The sequence below is a fragment of the Zootoca vivipara genome, chromosome 8 (assembly GCF_965207765.1).
Source record: "Zootoca vivipara chromosome 8, rZooViv2.hap1.1, whole genome shotgun sequence".
NCBI classification, from domain to species: domain Eukaryota; kingdom Metazoa; phylum Chordata; class Lepidosauria; order Squamata; family Lacertidae; genus Zootoca; species Zootoca vivipara.
In genome coordinates, this window is record NC_142591.1 from 20,498,750 (window position 1) to 20,519,871 (window position 21,122).

The following is a 21,122-nucleotide window of genomic DNA, read 5'->3' on the forward strand; positions in this document are numbered from 1 at the left end:
AGGCTCTGATCTGACTTTTTGTTTTCTAGATTTCAGCAGACTCACAAACTTACCAGAGTCCTTGCATGCTCCCAAATGCCATTTTGTGGGGGCTACCAACAGTTTGAACCTTAGGTGAGACTGTAAATCTGACCACCATGCATTATTACAAGTTTGGTGCGAATTCTTTCACACTGCTCAGCAGGTCGTGGCACAGAGGACCACTTTCGATTTAAAATGTGGAGGAAGTACAAAGAGAAATGTGTCGGCTGCCAGCTTGAAACTCTGCTTTCAAGGTTGGCGGTATCACTTTGTGACACGTCACCGACACCCTAGTTCACAAAACCAAGGGTCAAGGAGTTACTGTGTTAAATCAGCCCAATTTCAAGAGTACTTTCTCACTACGGCATGAGCACACGTTGGGAGAAACTAAAGGCAAACTGAAGGCAGCTCCATTTAAAAAGAAAACAGTGGTCTACCCAATCTTTGAAGGCAACATCTAAGGATGGAAACAAAACTTGATTACAGTCGTACCTTGGATCCAGAATGCCTTGGTACTCGGACATTTTGGCTCCCGAACACTGCAAACCCAGAAGTGAGTGTTCCAGTTTATGAACGTTCTTTGGAACCCGAACATCCTATGGGGTTCCACTGCTTCCGATTGGCTGCAGGAGCTTCCTGCAGCCAATCAGAAGCTGTGGTTTGGTTTCCGAACGTTTTGGAAGTCAAACGGACTTCCGGAACAGATTCCATTCGACTTCCAAAGTAGGACTGTATTGGGAATGTGCAACATTGGTCATACTGAGAGTGGTATCAAAACAATCAAAGGACCTAAGTGAAGACATTTCCTTTTTATTTGTTGGTATGAAGGAACATTCAATTGTGCCAATTTCCTGCCTGCAGTCTGATGGCATGATACGAGTCCAGGTACACAGGTCTGACCATCTCAGCAAGAGCTGGGCCGGTACCGGGCTGACGTACCAGTAACAACAAAAAAACTTACCTGGAAGAAACCTGACAAAACGAGGCATGAAATGAAACCGGGGGCAGGAAGGATCGTTGTTTTCTAACGAAGGACCTTCAACGAGAAAGTGGAAGCAATTCAAAACACAAGCCACGCATTTCACAAGTCTCCATCTTTGGTATTCTAATAAAACAGGCATCCCCAAACTTCGGCCCTCCAGATGTTTTGGACTACAATTCCCATCATCACTGACCACTGGTCCTGTTAGCTAGGGATCATGGGAGTTGTAGGCCAAAACATCTGGAGGGCTGCAGTTTGGGGATACCTGTAATAAAACATAAAAGTTTATACAGAGCTGGGCATATTACATGACTGCAGTGCAAAAGCAAGTTTGGTATTTAGGGTGGACAGTTCATTTTTAAAAAAAGGCAAACTTCTAGGTCTCATAGGTAATGATAGGATTAAAAGTGGGTGGGATTCCTGTTTGCCTTAAAATCCAGCACATGGCTCAGTGGTATTTTCTGAGGCCATGGTATACAGGCTCCTTCCCATATTTAATTTAGGCAAATGCATTCAACTTTGCTTAATTTCTGCAGGTCAGGAAGATTCTTCTCGGTGCCCAATTGGCTGCCCTGGTGCAGTACATACAATGCAAGGCATATACCTGCTGTCTCCCTATGTTATAATTCTCGTTAAAATCTCCATCCTCCTACACCACCCCCAGGACATGCAAGGCACAATCCTCTACTGCAAATCTGCAATGACAGATACACCAACAAAACACCTGAAATACAGCAGAGGAGCCTTGTGGCAAGGAAGACGCACTGGTGGGAAGGCTAGAACCGACTAGAGTCAAGAATATTATGTGTTCACAGACTTCCTTTTGGTGGCATATCACCAGCAGCCCCAGATTGGATGCCACTGGCAGCGTTTCATGATATTACGCTATTATAATGAGTGTACAAGATAGCACCGTCGGAATGTGCCTTTCCAATTTTGTAAAAAGAAAGGAAGGAAGGAAATAAATCTCATCATTCGTTCTCACTCGGAGCTAGGGAACGCATTTTAGAAAAGCAGAAGAAGCACACATCACAAAGCCTGCATTTCCTTAAACCAAGTTGTCAGGGCGGTTGCTGGCTACTCTCGAGCAACGACACTCCAAACCATCTTGTCTTTAGTACTTTTATTGTGAAAGCTATTTACAAGGCAAGAGCTTCATGAAAACATGTCTACTCAGTACTATCAGATTCTCCCAATGGCGCTTTTCGGCTCCTCCTCCAGCAGAGTAGTTTGGGGACCCCAAATCTCCTCCCCCTGCGTTTGTGAACCGCTGATCGCCTTAGTTCCGGGGTAAATTTGAAAGGATGCCCCTCTGCTGTTTCCCCGCTGGAACTCTCTGCTGGCCCCTCCTTCCTTGCTGATATCACAGGCTGCAGGTAGGGCTTTTGAATGCTGCCTGAGCCCGGGCCCGCTCCGTTCACTTCTTCCTTCCTGTCTCCTGTCCCTCCGCTGTTGTCCGAGCCATTCGAAGAGCTGGATTTGATGAGGGGTGGCTGTTCCCTGTAAGCCCACCCCCTTACACAAGTCTTCAGAGGTATATCAAACTCTACAATAAGCCTATATATCTCAGCTCAAGATTCCTCTGAGAAGCCCTTGGCTTTTAAAAACAAATTCTTCCTCAAGGCTCAATGGGGGGGGGGGGAGACAGCATGGGTGCTTTCATTTTGATCTTCCAAGGAAGATTTCCAACCAAAAAAAGAAAAATCCAGCATGCCACTTACGAAGTTTGCTACAATTTTTATTGCATCGTGCCACAGCCACATGCTCCTGTCTCCTATAAGCTGCACGGTGCCAACGCTTTTGCCGGGCGCTACGATCACAACTCATTGTGCACACCTTGCGGTAATTAAAATCTCAGAGGCACGCATCCCCCAAGAAACAAAGTCTCAGAGAACAAGCGAAATTTACAATAAATTTGTTGGGATGCTCAGTGCTCCAGCCAACCCGTCACTTCTCTCAGGTTATGCCATTTCATACTCCAACCCCAAAGAAACACTCGGCATTTGTTGGCTGCTAAACATGCCCAGTTTCCATTAAGATGACTTTTCCTTTGGAGAGACGCCTGTCTTTTTTTCCTGCTTCTGCAAGCCTTCAGAATCTACCAAACATGCCTGTACCTCCATGCAGTCTCTCGGTAGCTCCGATTTGGCAACAAAGCCATCCTAACTCATCACTTGAGTTCACTATCAGGACATATGATGATTTACAAAAGAGAGGCGGCCATTGTTGCTTTTTAACTTCATAAGCCCAGCTCGTTAAGGACGACATCCTCTCGTACACCAAAGACATGTCCTGGCGTATGTTTCGGTAAATATGGGCAATGAGATTTGTGTGTCTCTCAGTCACACCCAATGGTGTGCGAGATTCTAACCACCGGGACAAGTACTGAAAGGACGCTCTGAAATACCTTTTGGGTTTTCATTTTATCCCCTGCTCTCATCCACAAACACATTCTGAAACTCAAAAGTTACCGGTAAGATTCCAGTCGTAGAGTTCCAGGATATCTTTAAACAGGTAGGAAGAGAACACCTCTAGTCCTCGTACGCAAAAATTCTGGAAAAGGAAAAGGAGCCAATATTAAACTCAATGATCAATGTATGAGCAACATACCTAAACCCCGACAACATGGTTGGCGAGATTACAGGATATAATTTGGCAATAGTTCCTACAGTTGCTGCTTTAGGCATACTTGGCAAGTTAATACCAATGAGGTTCAAAAAACACAGGCAGGTCCTGCGTTCTGGAAGCTCGTTATGCAGAAACTCATTTATCCAAACGCGACGAATTAGTACCCAAACCTCGCTATGCAAACTACAGATTCAGGTATCTGTAACAGAGAGCTTTTAAAAAAAAAAAAACTTCCTGCTTTGCCTTTTGCTGGTTGGCTGAGGTTTGCAGAAGGTTTTCTTGCTTTCTGGGCTCCAAATACCATGGTTGGGAATGCGTTAGAAATTTCCGCGGAGGACTCAATGGAAATTGTTGGTTTGTTATGCTTGACGCTCGCTAATAGACGAGGGAACGCACTGTGTTCGGATGGCGGGATGTTATCGTGTATTATTATAATACTGTACGTAAATTATAGCACATACACTAGTAGAAAAAAACATGGGCCAGGGTGGGGGGACCCACAACTCCCCATTAAGGTGGAAAGAATCTAAAGCACAGGATTTTAATGTGTAACTTAACTTATGTATATAACCTGTTGCGACTACAACACCCATGACCCTTGACTGCCGGCAATGCGACTGGGTCATAGGGGAGCTGCAGTCGACATAATCTTGAGGACACCCCTTAGCGGTCTCTGGTGTCAACAATATTGAGTCAGACCGACAGTTTGACTTGCCGCAAGGCTGCTTCCTATGTTGCGTTTGTATGCCAGTGTTAGCCGTTGCCACAGAAATGCCATGTTAGCACTGCACAATTCCAGCATGACTCGCCGTAGGCGAGTGAGCAGTACAGCCGAGGGCTTTTCAGTGGCCACCTGTTTTCCCAGCAGTCGGCCACCAACAGGCGAGTACATTTTGAAGTCGCTGGCAATGGAATCTGCTGCAAAAGGGCAAATTTTCCAGGAAGAAAAACCCCACTGCCAATACAATGTATACCTGAAGGAGTGTCTCCACCCCCACTGTTCAGCCCGGACATTGAGATCCAGCAGCAAGGGCCTTCTGGCGGTTCCCTCGCTGCGAGAAGTGAGGTTACAGGGAACCAGGCAGAGGGCCTTCTCGGTAGTGGCACCTGCCCTGTGGAACGCCCTCCCACCAGATGTCAAGGAAATAAGCAATTATCCTACTTTTAAAAGACATCTGAAGGCAGCCCTGTTTGGGGAAGTTTTTTTTAATGTTTAGTGCTGTACTGTGTTTTTAATATTTGATTGGGAGCCGCCCAGGGTGGTTGGGGGAACCCAGCCAGATGGGTGGGGTATAAATAATAAGTTGTTGTTGTTGTTGTTGTTGTTGTTGTTGTTGTTGTTGTTGTTGTTGTTATGCACCCAGTGTGTGGGTGTGGGTGTTCCTTATTAAAAGCCTAAATCTAGACCGGAGGCAAAAATTACGAGCTCAGGGCTACGCCATAACTTACGGACTGTCAAAAGCCTTTCACTTGAATAAGCAGAAGAGATGATATATGTGGAAAGGAGAACCCCTCCCATCATTCTGGGAGGCTGCCGCGTTCTAGCTAAAAAGCTGATAAATCACCGCTGGCGTCGTAACAAGGCGTTTTCGTGGTCACAAATCAGCACCTCACAAACTGGGGGTGATTGTCCTTATGAATGGGCCGGGGAAGGAAATAAATAAAAGCAAAAACCCACGTGCCAATCTGGAAAGAAAGCGTTCTTCATTAAAACGGGCTCTTTCCCCTCCAGATGCGATGGGCGTGCCGCTCCGAAGCAAAAATACGAACAAAGGGAGGGTTACAGATAATGCGCACATATCCAAAGGCCGCTGTCCTGAAAGTTTGGAGAAGAGGCGGCCTCAGAGAGTACGCACATGATTTAGAGCTCGAGGGCCACATTTCCTTCTGGGCTACCTGCCAGGGGCCGCGTGCCAGTGGCGGGTGGAGGCAGAAGCCAAAGTGGATGGAGCCATGCATGTAAATTTCAATTTGGGCCTACAGTCTCGTTCCTCGAACCCCTCTCCATCCTTCACGGCCACTCTCTGACATCGCAAGGTGGGAACTGCTCGTTCAGAGGCAGCCACAAAGACCCCCAACCTGGGGTTTGCTGCTGCATTTGTAAAAACCAGCAGCGGGGAAACATGGCAAGGAAGAGAGGGTTCGACCCCTCTCCTGAATTCTCCCCATCTCTCTTTCCACCCTACTTAATTAGATTCCTAGGCATGTTTCTCAGGCAAATGGGGGGAAACGGCTACATTTAACAGGCTTCGGAGCTACTCTAGGGGACTTGGCCTTGTGGAAATAATTAACCCCTTAAACGGTGGCAGCTGTTCTTTCAGCGGGAAGGGTGGGCTCAGCAGAGGGATACACTCTGCGTTAAGTCGGGAATTCCCCTCCCTCGGATGGCACGAGGGACTGAGAGTGGCTGGCAGGCGGCCATCAACCACAGTTCCCAACCGTGAAATTTCGCCTTCAAGCAAAGGCCACACCCAATTCTATTACAGTCATACCTCGGTTTAAGTACGCTTTGGTTTGAGTACTTTCAGTTTAAGTACTCCGTGGACCCATCTGGAATGGATTTATCCACTTTCCATTACTTTCAATGGGAAAGTTTGCTTCAGGTTAAGTACGCTTCAGGTTAAGTATGGACTTCCAGAACCAATTACACTCATATTTCGGATTAAGTACGCTTCAGTTTGAATACTCCGTGGACCCGTCTGGAACCGATTAATCCACTTTCCATTACTTTCAATGGGAAAGTTCGCTTCAATTTAAGTACGCTTAAGGTTAAGTACAGTACAGACTTCTGGAATCAATTGTGTACTTAAACCGAGGTACCACTGTATTCAAGACCCCCTAGCGCTGGATATGGCTTGAAACGTGCCTGATCGTAAGCTGCTGTGATGTCACAGAAGGCTCTGGAGAAAAACCACACACAGGGCTTCGGCAAGCACCGTTGCCGTGAAGGGCTAGGTGTTAAGGTAGATTTCCTGAGCTCACCCCATCAGTTCACCCCATGCTAGTTCTGCTAAAGACAGCTATTTATACAGGGAAAGTTAGAAACCCTTCTCATCTTCACTTATATCGCTGGCAGATGTGGTTTACAATAATAATAATAATAATAATAATAATAATAATAATAATAATAAAGAAAAATAATCATGGCTCTGTGCTAATGAAGTCCAGGGGACAATCAAGGAGATGAAAAAATTCAAATCCTACTCCTATTCCCTGGGTTAAGTATTTTTTTACATTGTTGTAACGCTCCCTGAGACCTTTTTGCGAGGGTGAGAAGAAGAAGAAGAAGAAGAAGAAGAAGAAGAAGAAGAAGAAGAAGAAGAAGAAGAAGAAGAAGAAGAGGAAGAAATCCTATGTCCTTTTAAAATGTGTTGGGGGGGTTGGGTTGTTTTTGTTTTTATTATGTATTTTGTGGTTTTATATCTTGATTTTATTCTGTGAACTGCCCTGAGACCCCCGGGTATAGAGCAGTATATAAATGCTAATGCTAAATAATAATAATAATAATAATAATAATAATAATAATAATAATAATAATAATAATATTGTTGGACAGTTTTGACAAAATGCTACTCTCCCTCGCAGCAATATTCACTTGGTGGTGCTAATAGACAAATGGCAATAGAGTTTACTTTCACGAGAACATTTGCTTAACTTGTTTTACACCTTTCATTAGTATGTTTTCATATCAATATTCCAGGACTGTACACCTTTAATCAGTAGTGCTCAACCAGCCATACAGTACGATCTTCTTCATAGAATCATAGAATAGAATAGAATCATAGAATCATAGAGTTGGAAGAGACCACAAGGGCCATCCAGTCCAACCCCCTGCCAAGCAGGAAACACCATCAAAGCATTCCTGACAGATGGCTGTCAAGCCTCTGCTTAAAGACCTCCAAAGAAGGAGACTCCACCACACTCCTTGGCAGCAAATTCCACTGCCGAACAGCTCTTACTGTCAGGAAGTTCTTCCTAATGTTTAGGTGGAATTTTCTTTCTTGTAGTTTGAATCCGTTGCTCCGTGTCCGCTTCTCTGGAGCAGCAGAAAACAACCTTTCTCCCTCCTCTATATGACATCCTTTTATATATTTGAACATGGTTATCATATCACCCCTTAACCTTCTCTTCTCCAGGCTAAACATACCCAGCTCCCTAAGCCGTTCCTCATAAGGCATCGTTTCCAGGCCTTTGACCATTTTGGTTGCCCTCTTCTGGACACGTTCCAGCTTATCAGTATCCTTCTTGAACTGTGGTGCCCAGAACTGGACACAGTACTCCAGGTGAGGTCTGACCAGAGCAGAATACAGTGGTACTATTACTTCCCTTGATCTAGATGCTATACTCCTATTGATGCAGCCCAGAATTGCATTGGCTTTTTTAGCTGCTGCATCACACTGTTGACTCATGTCAAGTTTGTGGTCTACCAAGACTCCTAGATCCTTTTCACATGTACTGCTCTCAGAATATGCATGAACCAAAGCGCTAAACTTTCTCGATGCGCCACAAAGCAAACACATGTCGTGAATCATCGTTCCCATAACTTACTTCGGGTATCATCTCCTCGATGAAATGAATTGTATAATCGATGTTAAATCGGATTACTTTGCACAGAGGAATCTGGAGAGACGAGAAGAAACACGCGAGAGAGAGAGGTTCAGTCTCAAAGAGCGATGCAGGCAGCACCCTCGCTGCATTCTCTTGCTTTCTTCTGATCCAAAATTAAAAGGGAGGTTGAAATGCATAAACCTTGAGGCAGCCAGCTGGGAAACAGCATGACAAGCAAGGCACATATGACACCTGTTAGTAGAGACTGCCATCTGCTGGAGGCCGGACTGCACCGAGCACAGATTTCACAAAAAAAGTAGTGCATCAATGGCTACAATGGGAAGGCTTAAACCTCTTTGGGACAGACCAGGGTGGATAAAAATCAATGGTGTTTTTAAAAAATCCCCCCCATCGGATCGGATCTTTTTGATTTAACTTGGAGTTTTAAAATAAAAAGCTTTTGGAGGAAAAATCTTTCTAAAGATAGTTTTCTATTTAAGTTACATTATGGCCCTAAGGCTATTCATCAGTAAATAAGGATTTGTTTTAAGTTTTTCATGTGCGCTAAACGCAGTCTTAAGGTGTTTTTTTTAAAAAAAGAAATTGTTTAACCACATCAGTTAACAAACATGGACACATATGCTATAATGCTATTGTTTTAGTTATACAAACTGTTTAAATTGTTATTAAGGAAATGATTATTATTTTTCTCCTTCCAATAAAGTACAGCAGAAATTTTGTCCAAATAAAAACAGTTACCGTAACTTATTAAACCTCACAATAATTTCATAATTATCTATCTATGTATCTGTCTAATAGCATAACCAAATCGGCAATTTTTGATATAACTGCAAAAACTACTCTGAAAATTTATTATTCCAAAAATGAAACCTTCATCTGGCTGTAAATATTAAGATTACACCAGTCTTTCTGTAAAAAAAATGATTTGAATCAAGTTTTACTGACTAGTGATTTAAATCGTGATTTAAAATCAATTTGATTTAAATCAAATCCACCCTGGGACAGACCATCTGAATAGGTCAATTATTGTCAAGACAAGACTATGCAGAGACTGATCACCAGTGGGATCAGCTATGCCACTGGTGGATCTGCCTTGCGTTAGGAAACAATTGTGGGTTAAACCACAGAGCCTAGGGCTTGCCAATCAGAAGGTCGGCGGTTCGAATCCCTGCGATGGGGTGAGCTCCCGTTGCTCAGTCCCAGCTCCTGCCAACCTAGCAGTTCGAAAGCACATCAAAGTGCAAGTAGATAAATAGGAACCGCTACAGCGGGAAGGTAAACGGCATTTCTGTGCACTGCTCTGGTTTGCCAGAAGCAGCTTTGTCATGCTGGCCACATGACCTGGAAGCTATACGTCGGCTCCCACGGCCAACAATGCGAGATGAGTGCCGCAACCCCAGAGTAGGTCACGACTGGACCTAATGGTCAGGGGTCCCTTTACCTTTAAAGCAAAAAAGGCAGGAGAATCTCACCTCCAATGAACAGATTTTTTTAAAAAAATGTTTAAAGGGACAAAGATTTCACGGGAGGGCTCCTATTGGTTTGATTTTTACTATGGAGAAGAAAACTAGCATATGCAGAAATTACAAAAGCCCTAGCAGCCATCCATAAAACCAGCTGGGCCATGAAAGAAAGGCTACTTACATTGGTGAGGGGAGTGTGGGCAAACATGGAAAAGCCTTCGAAGATGTACTCGTGGTCATCGTACTCGATCACAGTCGGCCTGTCTGTCTAAAGAGATAAGGGCAAAAGCCAGAGGTCAGACTAGCCTTGCAAATAAGGCTACAGAAGTTAGCCTGCTGAAATGCTTGCCGGCGTTCCAGCGACTAGCAGAGCAGCAACCCAAACTTCTGTTCCTCCTCCAATAGCTTGTTGAATTTCTATCCTGGACAACGGGGCTGGGCCCATAGCGGTCAGCAGGTTGGGACGGCACAGACCTGCCGACACAGGGGTCGCCGTGGTTTACCATGAGGTTGCGAGGTGGGGTGTGCAAGGAGACAATGAGCTGCTGGCAAAATGCAGCTGGGAGGTCAGGTATAAGCACCTTGGCGACTGCTCCTGGGCTTCCCTCCCCTGGTAGCCCATAGTTTCCATGCTAGGGGCAGAGGAGGGGTGGACCAGTGTCTGGCCTTGGTGACGGACTGGCTGGAAGCCAATAAACAGAACGCTGAGGCCCTGTCAGTGGGCAGCTCCCTAGACCAGATGGGTGGAAGATTGCCTGCTCTTGATGGAGTCACAGTCTCTCTGAATATACAGCTTGGAGGTGCTGCTGAATCCATCGTTGTCTCTTGAGGCTCAGGTGGCCTCAGTGGCGCAGACTGCCTTCCGTCCATTTCGGCCAGTGGCCCAGGCGTGCCCCTTATGCATCGGTAACCTCTGGGTTAGATTACTGTAATGCTTTATATGCGGGGCTGCCTTTGAGGATGGTTCGGAAACTTCAGCTGGTGCAAAATTGGATAGCCAGGTTGCTCACCGGGGCAGGACACACTGAGCATATTACACAGATCCTGGCTCAACTGCTCTGGCTGCCAATTAGTTTCCGGGCCCGATTCAAAGAGCTGGCTTTGACCTATAAAGCCTTAAATGGCTCATGATTGCAATATTATTATTTTTATGTTTATTGGAAGCTGCCCAGAGTGGCTGGGGAAACCCAAACAGTTGGGCAGGGTGATAATAATACGGTGGAACCTCGGTTTTCGAACGTCTCGGAAGCCAAACAATTCGGAACCCAAATGCCAAAAACCTGGAATAGCTTCCATTTTCGAATGGCTTCCAAGGTGCAATTCTCCATTTTTTTCAATGGATTTTGCCGACCACCCATTGATCCTCGGTTATTGAACGTTTTGGAAGTCGAACGGTCCTCTGGAATGGATTACGGTTCGAAAACCAAGGTTCCACTGTAATAATAATAATAATAATAACTACGGTATTACCTCAAGGACCACCTCCCTCTATGTGAACTGACCCGGACCCTGCGATCATTATCTGAGACTCTTCTTCAGTTCCTCCTCCACAAGAGGTCTGGAGGATGGCAACAGAAGAACTGGTCTTGTCTGCGGTGGCTCCCCATGTGTGCAATGCTCTCCCCAGAGAGGCTCGCCGGGCGCCTTCATTACATGTCAAGCAAAAACACTCCTCTCTACCCAGGCCTTCAGCTATTGAACAACCTTACAGCCTTTTAGAAGCGTGGGGACTGTTATTCTATTTCCTGCGATCGCTTTATTGCTTTTATTATGATGATGCTACACAAATCACATTTTTAATGTAGTACACTACCCTGAGATCTTTGGGTAAAGGGCAGTATATAAACGGAATCAATAAATAACAGCCACAACAAATAAATATGTCCAGCTTGCTTGCCACCTATGCCTGCCGGGCAGGGGCTTAAAATCAAGAGCTTCAAATAAAAACAGACGGGTCTGCTGCTTCCCCTGCTTCATATCATACTTACTAAAAAGTTTGTAGGCGGTGACACTGTAATGCGATAGTGGAATAATTTCCCGGCATTGTTGGTCATGGGTCGGCAGGGTTTAATAGGCTTTAAGAAACAAGAGGGGAGAGAGGAGGGGCAGGTGATTAGGAAAAGTGAGTGCCAATAAAAGGAGATAAAGCTGTCTTCAGCAACCTAATGTCTTCCTGATGTTTTGGACCAAACACTGCCTGCAGACACCAGGGAAGGTCGGTGTCCCTCCTCATTGAAGACCTTAAGAAAACTCTTATTTTCCTTGCTGTTTTCTTGAAGTGTGCTTTATTGGACTTAAGGTTTTAGTCAGCATTAGAAACCGAGATATGAAAGCTAGGAGCTAAACGGCACCTTAAACCGAGGTTATGGGCGCAACAACGGAATGTCTAGGTGCACTTTTTTATACAAAGCTGATAATGAACCACAGCTAAAATCTTATGTACATTTTTCACATGGTCTAGTCCTTCCCCTGCTTACCCTCCTAATATTCTTAAGAGGGTCTCTATTCCCATCTTTGGAGAGTAGCTGGAAGTGGGGAGGCAGAAAAAAGGTCCTCCTTTCCTTCCACTCTGCAGTTTTAATCTGAAATTTAGGCGCACTACTGCGGCCAGAACTCAGAAACCACTTGCGCCAATGAAATACTGTTGCAAAATGGGAGTTCTGAACACTGGTTTAAATAATAGCTTGTTGTTGTATTTTAATATTTTTGGGCACATGGTTTTATTGTCTATTTCTATGCTTATTTATTATTAAGTGCCCCCCTTCCCACCGTATAGTATTTTACCTGATGAGATGCTTTGATATCCCTTCAACCACCCTAAACGCATTTTAAGGAAATATTACCTCCTCCCCGGGATAAATTCCATGTCTTATTCCCGTCCGTCTGGCTTTCGCACTGCATTTGCACAGAGGTCCATCGTTCATCTGTCAAAAATGTTAAAGGAGGATATTGAGTCAAGATGCTTAAAAACAGGAAGAGGCGGTCTGGTTCGGTGCCTGAAAACGTAATGCCTTTAAAAGCAAATTAGCATGCACAAGTTAAGAGTCAATTTTTTTAAAAAAATTAAGCACATGGACTGAAGTACCTTAACAGACCACGGTACTTCAAAAGACTGTCTCGAAATGCTGCCCGAGTCAAATATTATTTACCCATGGAAAGTATTCTGCCGAGAGAAATAATTTTTGCCTAGGTTTCACCAGCCTATCACCAGCCATACATCAAGACTTTTTGAAACGTACAGTGCAGCCCTTTATGTGTCTACTCATATGTAAACCCCACCAAATTCAACGGGGCTTGTGAAAAAGTACATATGCATGTACTTTTTCTCCCGAACTTTGGTGGTTGTGTCTTGGCAATTTCGGATGTGTGCATACACAGCGACAAGAACAGGACTGAGAAAAGATTGAGCCGTGTAAAGTACAGGGGTGGTGGTCACTGGTTTGGGCAAAGTGACTTGATCCCCAGTACGGAATAACAAATTATTATTATTTATTGAATTTATATACCACCTTATACCAGAGGTCTCGAGGTGGTTCACAGAACAAAATCAAAATATAAAACCACAAAATATGTAATCAAAATAACAACGCCCCCCCCCCAAATCCCACATTCTAAAAGGGCATGGGGTGTCAATCAAATCAAACAAAGGCCTGGTTAAAAAGGAACGTTTTTGCCTGGCGCCTAAAGGTGTATAATGAAGGTGCCGGGCAAACTTCATTGGGGAGAGCATTCCACAGATGGGGAGCCACTGCAGAGAAGGCCCTGTTCTTGTGTTGCCACCCTCCGGACCTCTCGAGGAGGAGGCACACAAAGGAGGGCCTCAGAAGATGATCTCGGGATCCGGGTAGGTTCATATGGGAAGAGGCAGTCCTTGAGGTTTAGCGGTCCTGAGCCGTTAAGTGACCAGTTGCATAGCCGCGACACAAATGTTTAAGACTGAGCTTTTTTTGGCATGTACTACCTGTCCGGGGTCGTTGTACCACAGCTCCTCGTGCAGCCGGTCTGGGTGAGCCTTCTTCCGCTTAATTTCAGCGATGACGTCAAAAACCTCCGAATCCGAACTGCTGGAGCAGCTGTCGTCATCCGAGTCGCACTCAGAGTCGCTGGAGCTCCCTGCGTTCCCGGAAAAAAAAGTGACACCAACCTGCCCTTTTCCCTCTCCCACAAAACTGCGCATCGGCCGGAGGCTTCACCCCTGACCTGAGACTGGAGCGGCGAATGCCCCAGGGGCACGGCAAAGAGCAAAGTTTCTCTACTTATTCCTGGCAACACCTCAAGGGTACAGAGTGCTTGGTCACTAGCATGCAAGATATAATTTTCTAACTAACCCCGCTGCTTCCCCGATATCAAGCTTTTTCTTCAGGCACACGAGTTCCATCTCAGATGAGGCTTTCACAGAAAAGAGAACAACGGTGGCACATAAAAAGGGAAGGTTAGGCCACAGGGGAAACAGATAAAGGATACTTTGCCTATGCCTCATCTTAGAAGAGTGGGTTAGTGGCAGGCAATCTTTCAAGGGACAAATGGCATTTGAGGACCAGATTTGGCCTTTGGGCTTCCAGTAACCGATCCCTCCGAGAAAGTGGCAAGCATTTATTTCTGGGGTGAGCAGTCCTTACCGACATCCTCGTCCAGTTTGGTCTTGGGGGGCTCCCAGGGGGGCCTGGCAGCTTTGGCTTTGGCTTGCCGCTTGCCCAGCTCTTCCTCAAACTTCTCATATAAATCTCGGAGCCGGCTCGTTCCGACGACAGTGGAATCGCCCTTGCAATTGCAACCAAATGAAAGTTAAAAGGATTCCAGAAATCAGGAAGATGAACATTGTAACAAGGAATTTATAACTTATCTTAAAGACCATTGCAAACAGTTAAAATCGTTAGGATTGGAATATCACTTATAGTTTAAGGTTGAATTCCGGACATAATGGAAGAGATAAAGGATTTGGATTATCATAAAAGATGTGGGAGGAAATGATTAATAATTAGGACCCACAAAGAGGAGGGTGAAAGTCCAGGAGATTCCTTGGAATCTTGTTTTTATTATCTATGTTTGATAAATCTCTGTAAAATTTTAAGTTGAAAAACCAAATAATGTTTTAATTTTTTTTTAAAAAAAAAAGAAAGTTAAAAGGATATTCTGAATTGAAAATATTTCGCAAGGTCAATTTGCAGTCATGCTGACCCTCGGGAGTGTGTTTCACACACAACACACACACTCACAAATGCAACACGTCAATCACATGAGATGATTTACCGGAGATTTTATAACAAGCTGTGGTTTCTTCTGGACATTCAGAAAATGAGACAGTGTGTGATACACACAAACCTAGATCACACAGTGATCTTAATTCTTTAAGTGTCAGTGCTTACATAGCCAAAACAGTACAGTGGTACCTTGGTTTATGAACACAATTGGTTCCAGAAGTCTGTTCATAAACTGAAGTGTACTTTCCCATTGAAAGTAATGGAAAGTGGATTAATCCGTTCCAGACGGGTCCACGGAGTACTCAACCTGAAGCGTACTTAACCCGAAGCATGGGTGTAATTGGTTCCGGAAGTCTGTTCATAAACTGAAGCGTTTATAAACTGAAGCGAACTTTCCCATTTAAAGTAATGGAAAGTGAATTAATCCGTTCCAGATGGGTCTGCGGCGTTCGTAAACCGAAAATTCGTAAACAGAGGTGTTCATAAACCGAGGTTCCACTGTATCATCCATATACCAGAGAGGCATCAACAGGTTTAGAGGAACTACAAGGTTTGAAGTACCCAAAATATTCATAGATAATGCCCCCCCCCCCAAAAAAAACCACACACCCCACCCAGTTAACTAAGAAATGAGCATACACATTGGACACAGAATGTTGACTGGAGGTTTCAGGATGGGGAAAAAATAGATTGGGTCCCAAGGTAAGTTAACTTAAATTGGGTAGATGCCTACGCAATTTGGGGCAATTCTCTCCAAGCACTACATGATACAGGAAGCCAAGCCCTTCCCCCTAGAAGGGTCTTACATGGCGAAAGGAGGGAGGAGGAGAACTTTATTAAGTGATCTTGGAGTAGCTCAGTCAGTAGAGCATGAGACTTTTAATCTCAAGCGTTGTGGGTTTGAGCACCACCTTGGGCAAAAGATGGCCCTTCTGGTCCCTTCCAACTCTAAACGGTTCCTCAACGTACCACTTGATCCATGGGGTCGTTTGAGTAGTAGCTTTCCGAGTGGGTGCAGCGGACCCACACAGGCTTCAGCAGGTCCTCGTCATCTTCCTCGTTCTTTTCGATGACGGCCTCATCCGGCTCTTTGTCTTTGATGGAAGTATAGCTCTTCTCCCTGCTGGCATTTTCCGACCACCTATCCCGGTCATCTTCCCAGCGAGTTCTCTTCCGCTCTTGACTGGAAGACTGACTGCACAAGAAGACAAGGGAATAAACCATTCAGCTTGGGCAGCGAGGCTGGGCTCAATCGGTACATGTGCGCGAGGAGGAGAGATACTCATCAAAAGTTTGCTGCAGCATTCATGCATGAGGTCTGCTGAAAACTGGCTTTGTATCCAGCCAAATCTTGTCTTACCTTCTCTCTATACCATCCCCCAGGTAGGAAGGCGCAGTCTAACAAGAGGGTTTCTCAAACTTGGGTCTCCAGCTGTCATTGAACTACAGCTCCCATCATCGTTGACCACTGGTCCTGCTAGCTAGGGATGATGGGAGTACAACAGCTGGGAACCAGAGTCTGCCTAACAGCAGCTACCCAACGATAATCAACTCCCTCATCTTACCTTCCTGTCCTCTTGTGATCCTTCCTGTAAGATCTCTCAGTGGATGGCGATCGCCGGCTGTCGCGGTGCCTGTGTCTTTCTCGTTGTCGTTCCCTTTAAAGAATTAAAGAAGATTTAGGCCGCTGTCCTCAATGAGAGTAAATTCTAGTTCCATAACAATAAGAGAACCAGAAAGCTTAATAAACTGCCGAGAGCCCTGAGAGTCATTATGGAAGAGGAAGTGCCGCCATATTCTCTACCATCAGAGGACAATATTGCTCCTACCAGCCCGAAGGAATCAGGTGACCTGCCTAGCCAATAGGGTTCCATCTGCTCTTATAAACCTGACTCTGGCCTAGGTTTTCAGTCTCAGCTTTCGTAAATCAATTCGTAAGTCAAGGAAACCGCATCTAGCTGCGAACGGGTTTTCCGTTCGGATGTCGGAAAAATCGTAAGCGCGCAGCCACTTTTTCCGCTCGTAAGTCGAAAACGTCGGATGTCGAGGAGCTCGTAAGTCGAGGTCCCGCTGTAATAATAATAGGGGCAAGCAATACCAGGAGATAGGGAGAACAGGAGATAGAAAGTACATCAGCAAATGTCATGCACCCCATCCTCCTCTCCTGGTACATTTTCTCCAGAAAACAATGCTCTCAATTATTTCTCTCAACTCAGCATGTTTTTAAAAAATTCAATGAAACAATTTTACAAGAAGCAACAATCAATGCATTTGACTCAGACAAGGGCAGGCCCGTTCAAGGCATTTTGTTGCCCGAGGCAAAGGGCAAGTTGAGGTGGCCTCCTCAGTCTGTTTAATAAAGTTTTTGACCCTGGACAAGTGACGTTTATAATGAAACAAGCTGAAAAGTGGTTTTATTTCTCAAGGCAGTCACAAGGGATCCTCAAGGGATTTCCTACAGGTAAACTGAGCTCCTTCAAACGTGCTCACATTTGAAAGAGACCACAGAGGAAGGCAGGAGACGTAAGGCAAACACGTGAAATGAACTATTCATTCTCAGTTATGACCGTCCTGAAAAAGCTAAATTTTTCAGCGGAGAACATTCTTCTGAACTATATACCTATTGTATGGAAGTTAACAACAGGACAACAAAAATGGGATTCTATGTGCTCTATTGATGAATGGGAAGAATAAAGATATGATCCCCTTTAATAAATAGATTAACAATATGATAGCATTTGCAACTTATGGACTGCTTGCAGACGTAGACTTTGTTTGGACAAATATAACCATATTTTGAATGAGTTTATACAAAATGCAGTAGACTATTCGTATTTACATATGTATTATGATAATAATATCAAATTTATCTAAGAACGTATGAGGTAGAGTATATTTAATCTATTGCCTATACTCGTATATTGTTTCTTTCTACACATTTTTGTGCCTTTTTATTTTTCTTTTAAAAATATTTATCTTTGCATCCCTTTATTTCAGGCATCCTCAAACGTCGGCCCTCCAGATGTTTTGGCCTACAACTCCCATGATCCCTGGCTAACAGGACAAGTGGTCAGGGTTGATGGGAATTGTAGTCCAAAACATCTGGAGGGCCGACGTTTGGGGATGCCTGCTTTCTTTCTTTATAATTGAAACCTTTTCAATAAAAATATTAAGAACAAAAGAACAATGTAGCTCAATTATAGTCAAGTGATGCTACATATAGCACAAAACTCCAGCTAAGCATTTTATATTCAACAGCCAAAATCATGGTAGCTGGAAGCAGGCCAGAACTCACCAAAATGGAGTTCCATCATCTCTTTGATGCGTTCCGGGACCTCTTTGTAGTGGGCTAGCCGCCGTATAGCAGCCACATGCCATTCAGACGGAGAAGCATTCTCCCCCCCCCAAAAAAAGTGATGTTTTCTCCCTAAAACAACTTTGGTTCCCCCATAAAAAAGGTCAACAACTTAGGGTTGTCTGTCACAAAAAAGTGGGAGTTCCCGCACCTCTTTTTCTAGAAAAAAGCTCTGGCTGGAAGCATGACTATTATTATTTTTCTAAAGAGGAGGCTATCTCTTGACTTCTGATTTCCAACCAAATAATACACCAGTTGGGTTGTGTAATACATACAAACCATGAGTAAACCTCAAACAACTTCAATCCTCAAAAAAGCTCAACAACTTTGGTTGGCCTTCACACACATTCACTTCATCAAATCTGGCCCTCTTTGAAAAAAAGTTTGGGCACCCCTGCTATAGACAGACAACTCTTTTTACTCATGACAATAATTTTTTGGGCCCTTCTCTATATGTACCTTCTCTATATGTACACAAGAGGGATGTGCCAGAAGTGAATGTTGGGACTTTGACGGGGAAGCCTTGAGCGCAATTTCGGCTAAGCAACAAAGCTTGGCAAGCAACTGCGGGCCAACCATTTCTCGTCGAAAGAATTGTCTCCATGGCCAAACACATCCTACCAAACCTGGCCTCAAACTGGCTGACCTGTACCATTCATAACTTCTGTGACGGGGGGGCGTCCGCCCTCTGACGTAGTCCGATCGATGCCGACTGCTTTCTTGCCGCCGCCTATCGGGGCTCCTCCCTCGATCCCGTCGATCGCCGTGATTGGCGGAGCGGTGCCTCTCCCCGTGCCCGTGGTCCCGGTGGCGATGCTCCTCGTAGTGTTTACTCCTCTCCGGAGACCTCCGTTCAACCTGGGACTTCTCTATCGGATACTGACTAGCATTCCGGAAATTGCCACTGTTGTTGTTGCTGCCGCTGTTGGCGTTGTTGCCGCCGCCACCTTGGTAAGAGTTTGCATTGTGTGGGTAGCTGTTGAAATTAGGAGGGGGGAACGACTGCTGCGAGTAGGAAGGGGAGTACATGGGCTGGTAATTAATCGGCTGAGGCATGACAGGAGGCGGCATAGGATGTGGAACTGACGGAGGAGGCATCATGTAAGGAAACGTGTTTTGTCCCGCCGCACTGGTCGAAACGGAAGGGTTTCCGGGATTCGGGGCGGGGGGCGGAGTTGGTGGGAAGCAAGGAGGGAGAGGGAAGGTCTGCTTGACCTGGTGGCCCGCAAAAGGCGGCCTCAAGGGACACTGGGAGATGGCGCTCTGCGGCGACGGGGGGATGGGCGGCGGGTACGGGACAAAATCGGGCCTGGAAGGCATGTAGCTCGTGGCAGGAGGGCTTGCGTAAGCCGCCGTGGTCACCGTCGGCTGGTCATACTGATACTGAGATGAAGGCTGCTGAGGATGGAGCTGCCTCAAATTCTGGGGGCGGAAAGTCGGAGTCGGGGTTCGCGCCGTGGCTCCTCCTCGGCTTCGGGGGCACCCCCCTCGCCCGGAATGGAAAGACATTGTCAATCTCTGAAAAGAAACCGAAAAGGGAAATAAAAGGCTGTGCACCACAGATAGAATCATAGAATCATAGAATCAGAGTTGGAAGAGACCACAAGGGCCATCCAGTCCAACCCCCTGCCAAGCAGGAAACTCCATCAAAGCATTCCTGACAGATGGCTGTCAAGCCTCTGCTTAAAGACCTCCAAAGAAGGAGACTCCACCACACTCCTTGGCAGCAAATTCCACTGCCGAACAGCTCTTACTGTCAGGAAGTTCTTCCTAATGTTTAGGTGGAATTTTCTTTCTTGTAGTTTGAATCCGTTGCTCCGTGTCCGCTTCTCTGGAGCAGCAGAAAACAACTTTTCTCCCTCCTCTATATGACATCCTTTTATATATTTGAACATGGTTATCATATCACCCCTTAACCTTCTCTTCTCCAGGCTAAACATACCCAGCTCCCTAAGCCGTTCCTCATAAGGCATCGTTTCCAGGCCTTTGACCATTTTGGTTGCCCTCTTCTGGACACGTTCCAGCTTATCAGTATCCTTCTTGAACTGTGGTGCCCAGAACTGGACACAGTACTCCAGGTGAGGTCTGACCAGAGCAGAATACAGTGGTACTATTACTTCCCTTGATCTAGATGTCCCAAAGAATTGTCGCCACGGCGCCCTCTTTCCGTGTCAACTTCATAGGGAAGGGCTTTTCATTGCCTGTTATTTCAGATAAACTTTGCCCACGGGGGAACCCCCATGCACAAGGGAACCCCCATGCACGTCTGAATGTGCTTTTGGCCTCAAGCCGCAGCAGGGGAGGGGGATGAGCAGGACCAAAATCCTTAGCTATGAGCTGACTGAGCGGTTCTACTGTATTCCTAAAGCATTGCAGGGAGCAAGAAAAGAAACCCTTCTCTGAAATGCATGCCTCGTTTCTTTCCAAGCAGAAAGCAGGTAGACCGCAGCCTAGATCCGAGAGCAACGCATATCCATCAGGGGCGCAGCCAGGATTTTTGTTTTGGGGGGGGGATACCGGCCTTTTGATGCGGGGGGGTGGTAGAACCCCCGTTTGCTATGTATTTTTGTGTGTTTTTATTGATTTAGGGGAGCTGCCCCGACCTGCCGCCGCCCCCCCGCTTGACTCCGCCCCTGATATGCATGTCCCTTCTTTGCAAACAAAAGCGGGAAACTTACCTGGGAATAGTCGCTTCCTCGCTCCGAGACTTCAGGCACCGGCTGAGCAGCCCAGATCTAGACAAGGGGGGGGGGAATTGTGGGAAACCACGCGCACCGGAAGAGAAAAGTTGAGAGGAGGAGCAAAAGCGAAGCCGGAAAGGCTCTTTCGCGGAGCTGCCTGCTGGCGACCAGGGGAGGAAACTCGGCTGGTTGGCGACGCGGTGGGTGGTCCTGTGCACGGAC

At 45.6% G+C, this 21,122-nt stretch overlaps 1 protein-coding gene across 2 annotated transcripts in view; it reads right to left on the reverse strand.

Moving 5' to 3' along the window:
• Positions 1-21,035, reverse strand: part of DROSHA (drosha ribonuclease III) — a 78,867-nt gene extending 57,832 nt beyond the window's left edge. The window contains exons 1-12 of one of the 2 annotated variants that reach the window (XM_035125178.3): positions 20,898-21,035; positions 18,872-19,737; positions 16,430-16,522; positions 15,834-16,059; positions 14,283-14,424; positions 13,625-13,776; positions 12,507-12,587; positions 11,652-11,738; positions 9,845-9,931; positions 8,180-8,251; positions 3,475-3,556; positions 983-1,057 (exon numbers count right to left, since the gene is read on the reverse strand). In XM_035125178.3, coding sequence (XP_034981069.3) covers positions 983-1,057; positions 3,475-3,556; positions 8,180-8,251; positions 9,845-9,931; positions 11,652-11,738; positions 12,507-12,587; positions 13,625-13,776; positions 14,283-14,424; positions 15,834-16,059; positions 16,430-16,522; positions 18,872-19,728 — 1,954 coding nt within the window. In that variant the 5' untranslated portion in view covers positions 19,729-19,737; positions 20,898-21,035. Of the gene's footprint in view, positions 1-982; positions 1,058-3,474; positions 3,557-8,179; positions 8,252-9,844; positions 9,932-11,651; positions 11,739-12,506; positions 12,588-13,624; positions 13,777-14,282; positions 14,425-15,833; positions 16,060-16,429; positions 16,523-18,865; positions 19,738-20,897 lie in introns of both variants that reach the window. The other variant, XM_035125176.3, reaches the window with a different exon arrangement.
• Between the last annotated feature and the right edge of the window lie 87 nt (positions 21,036-21,122).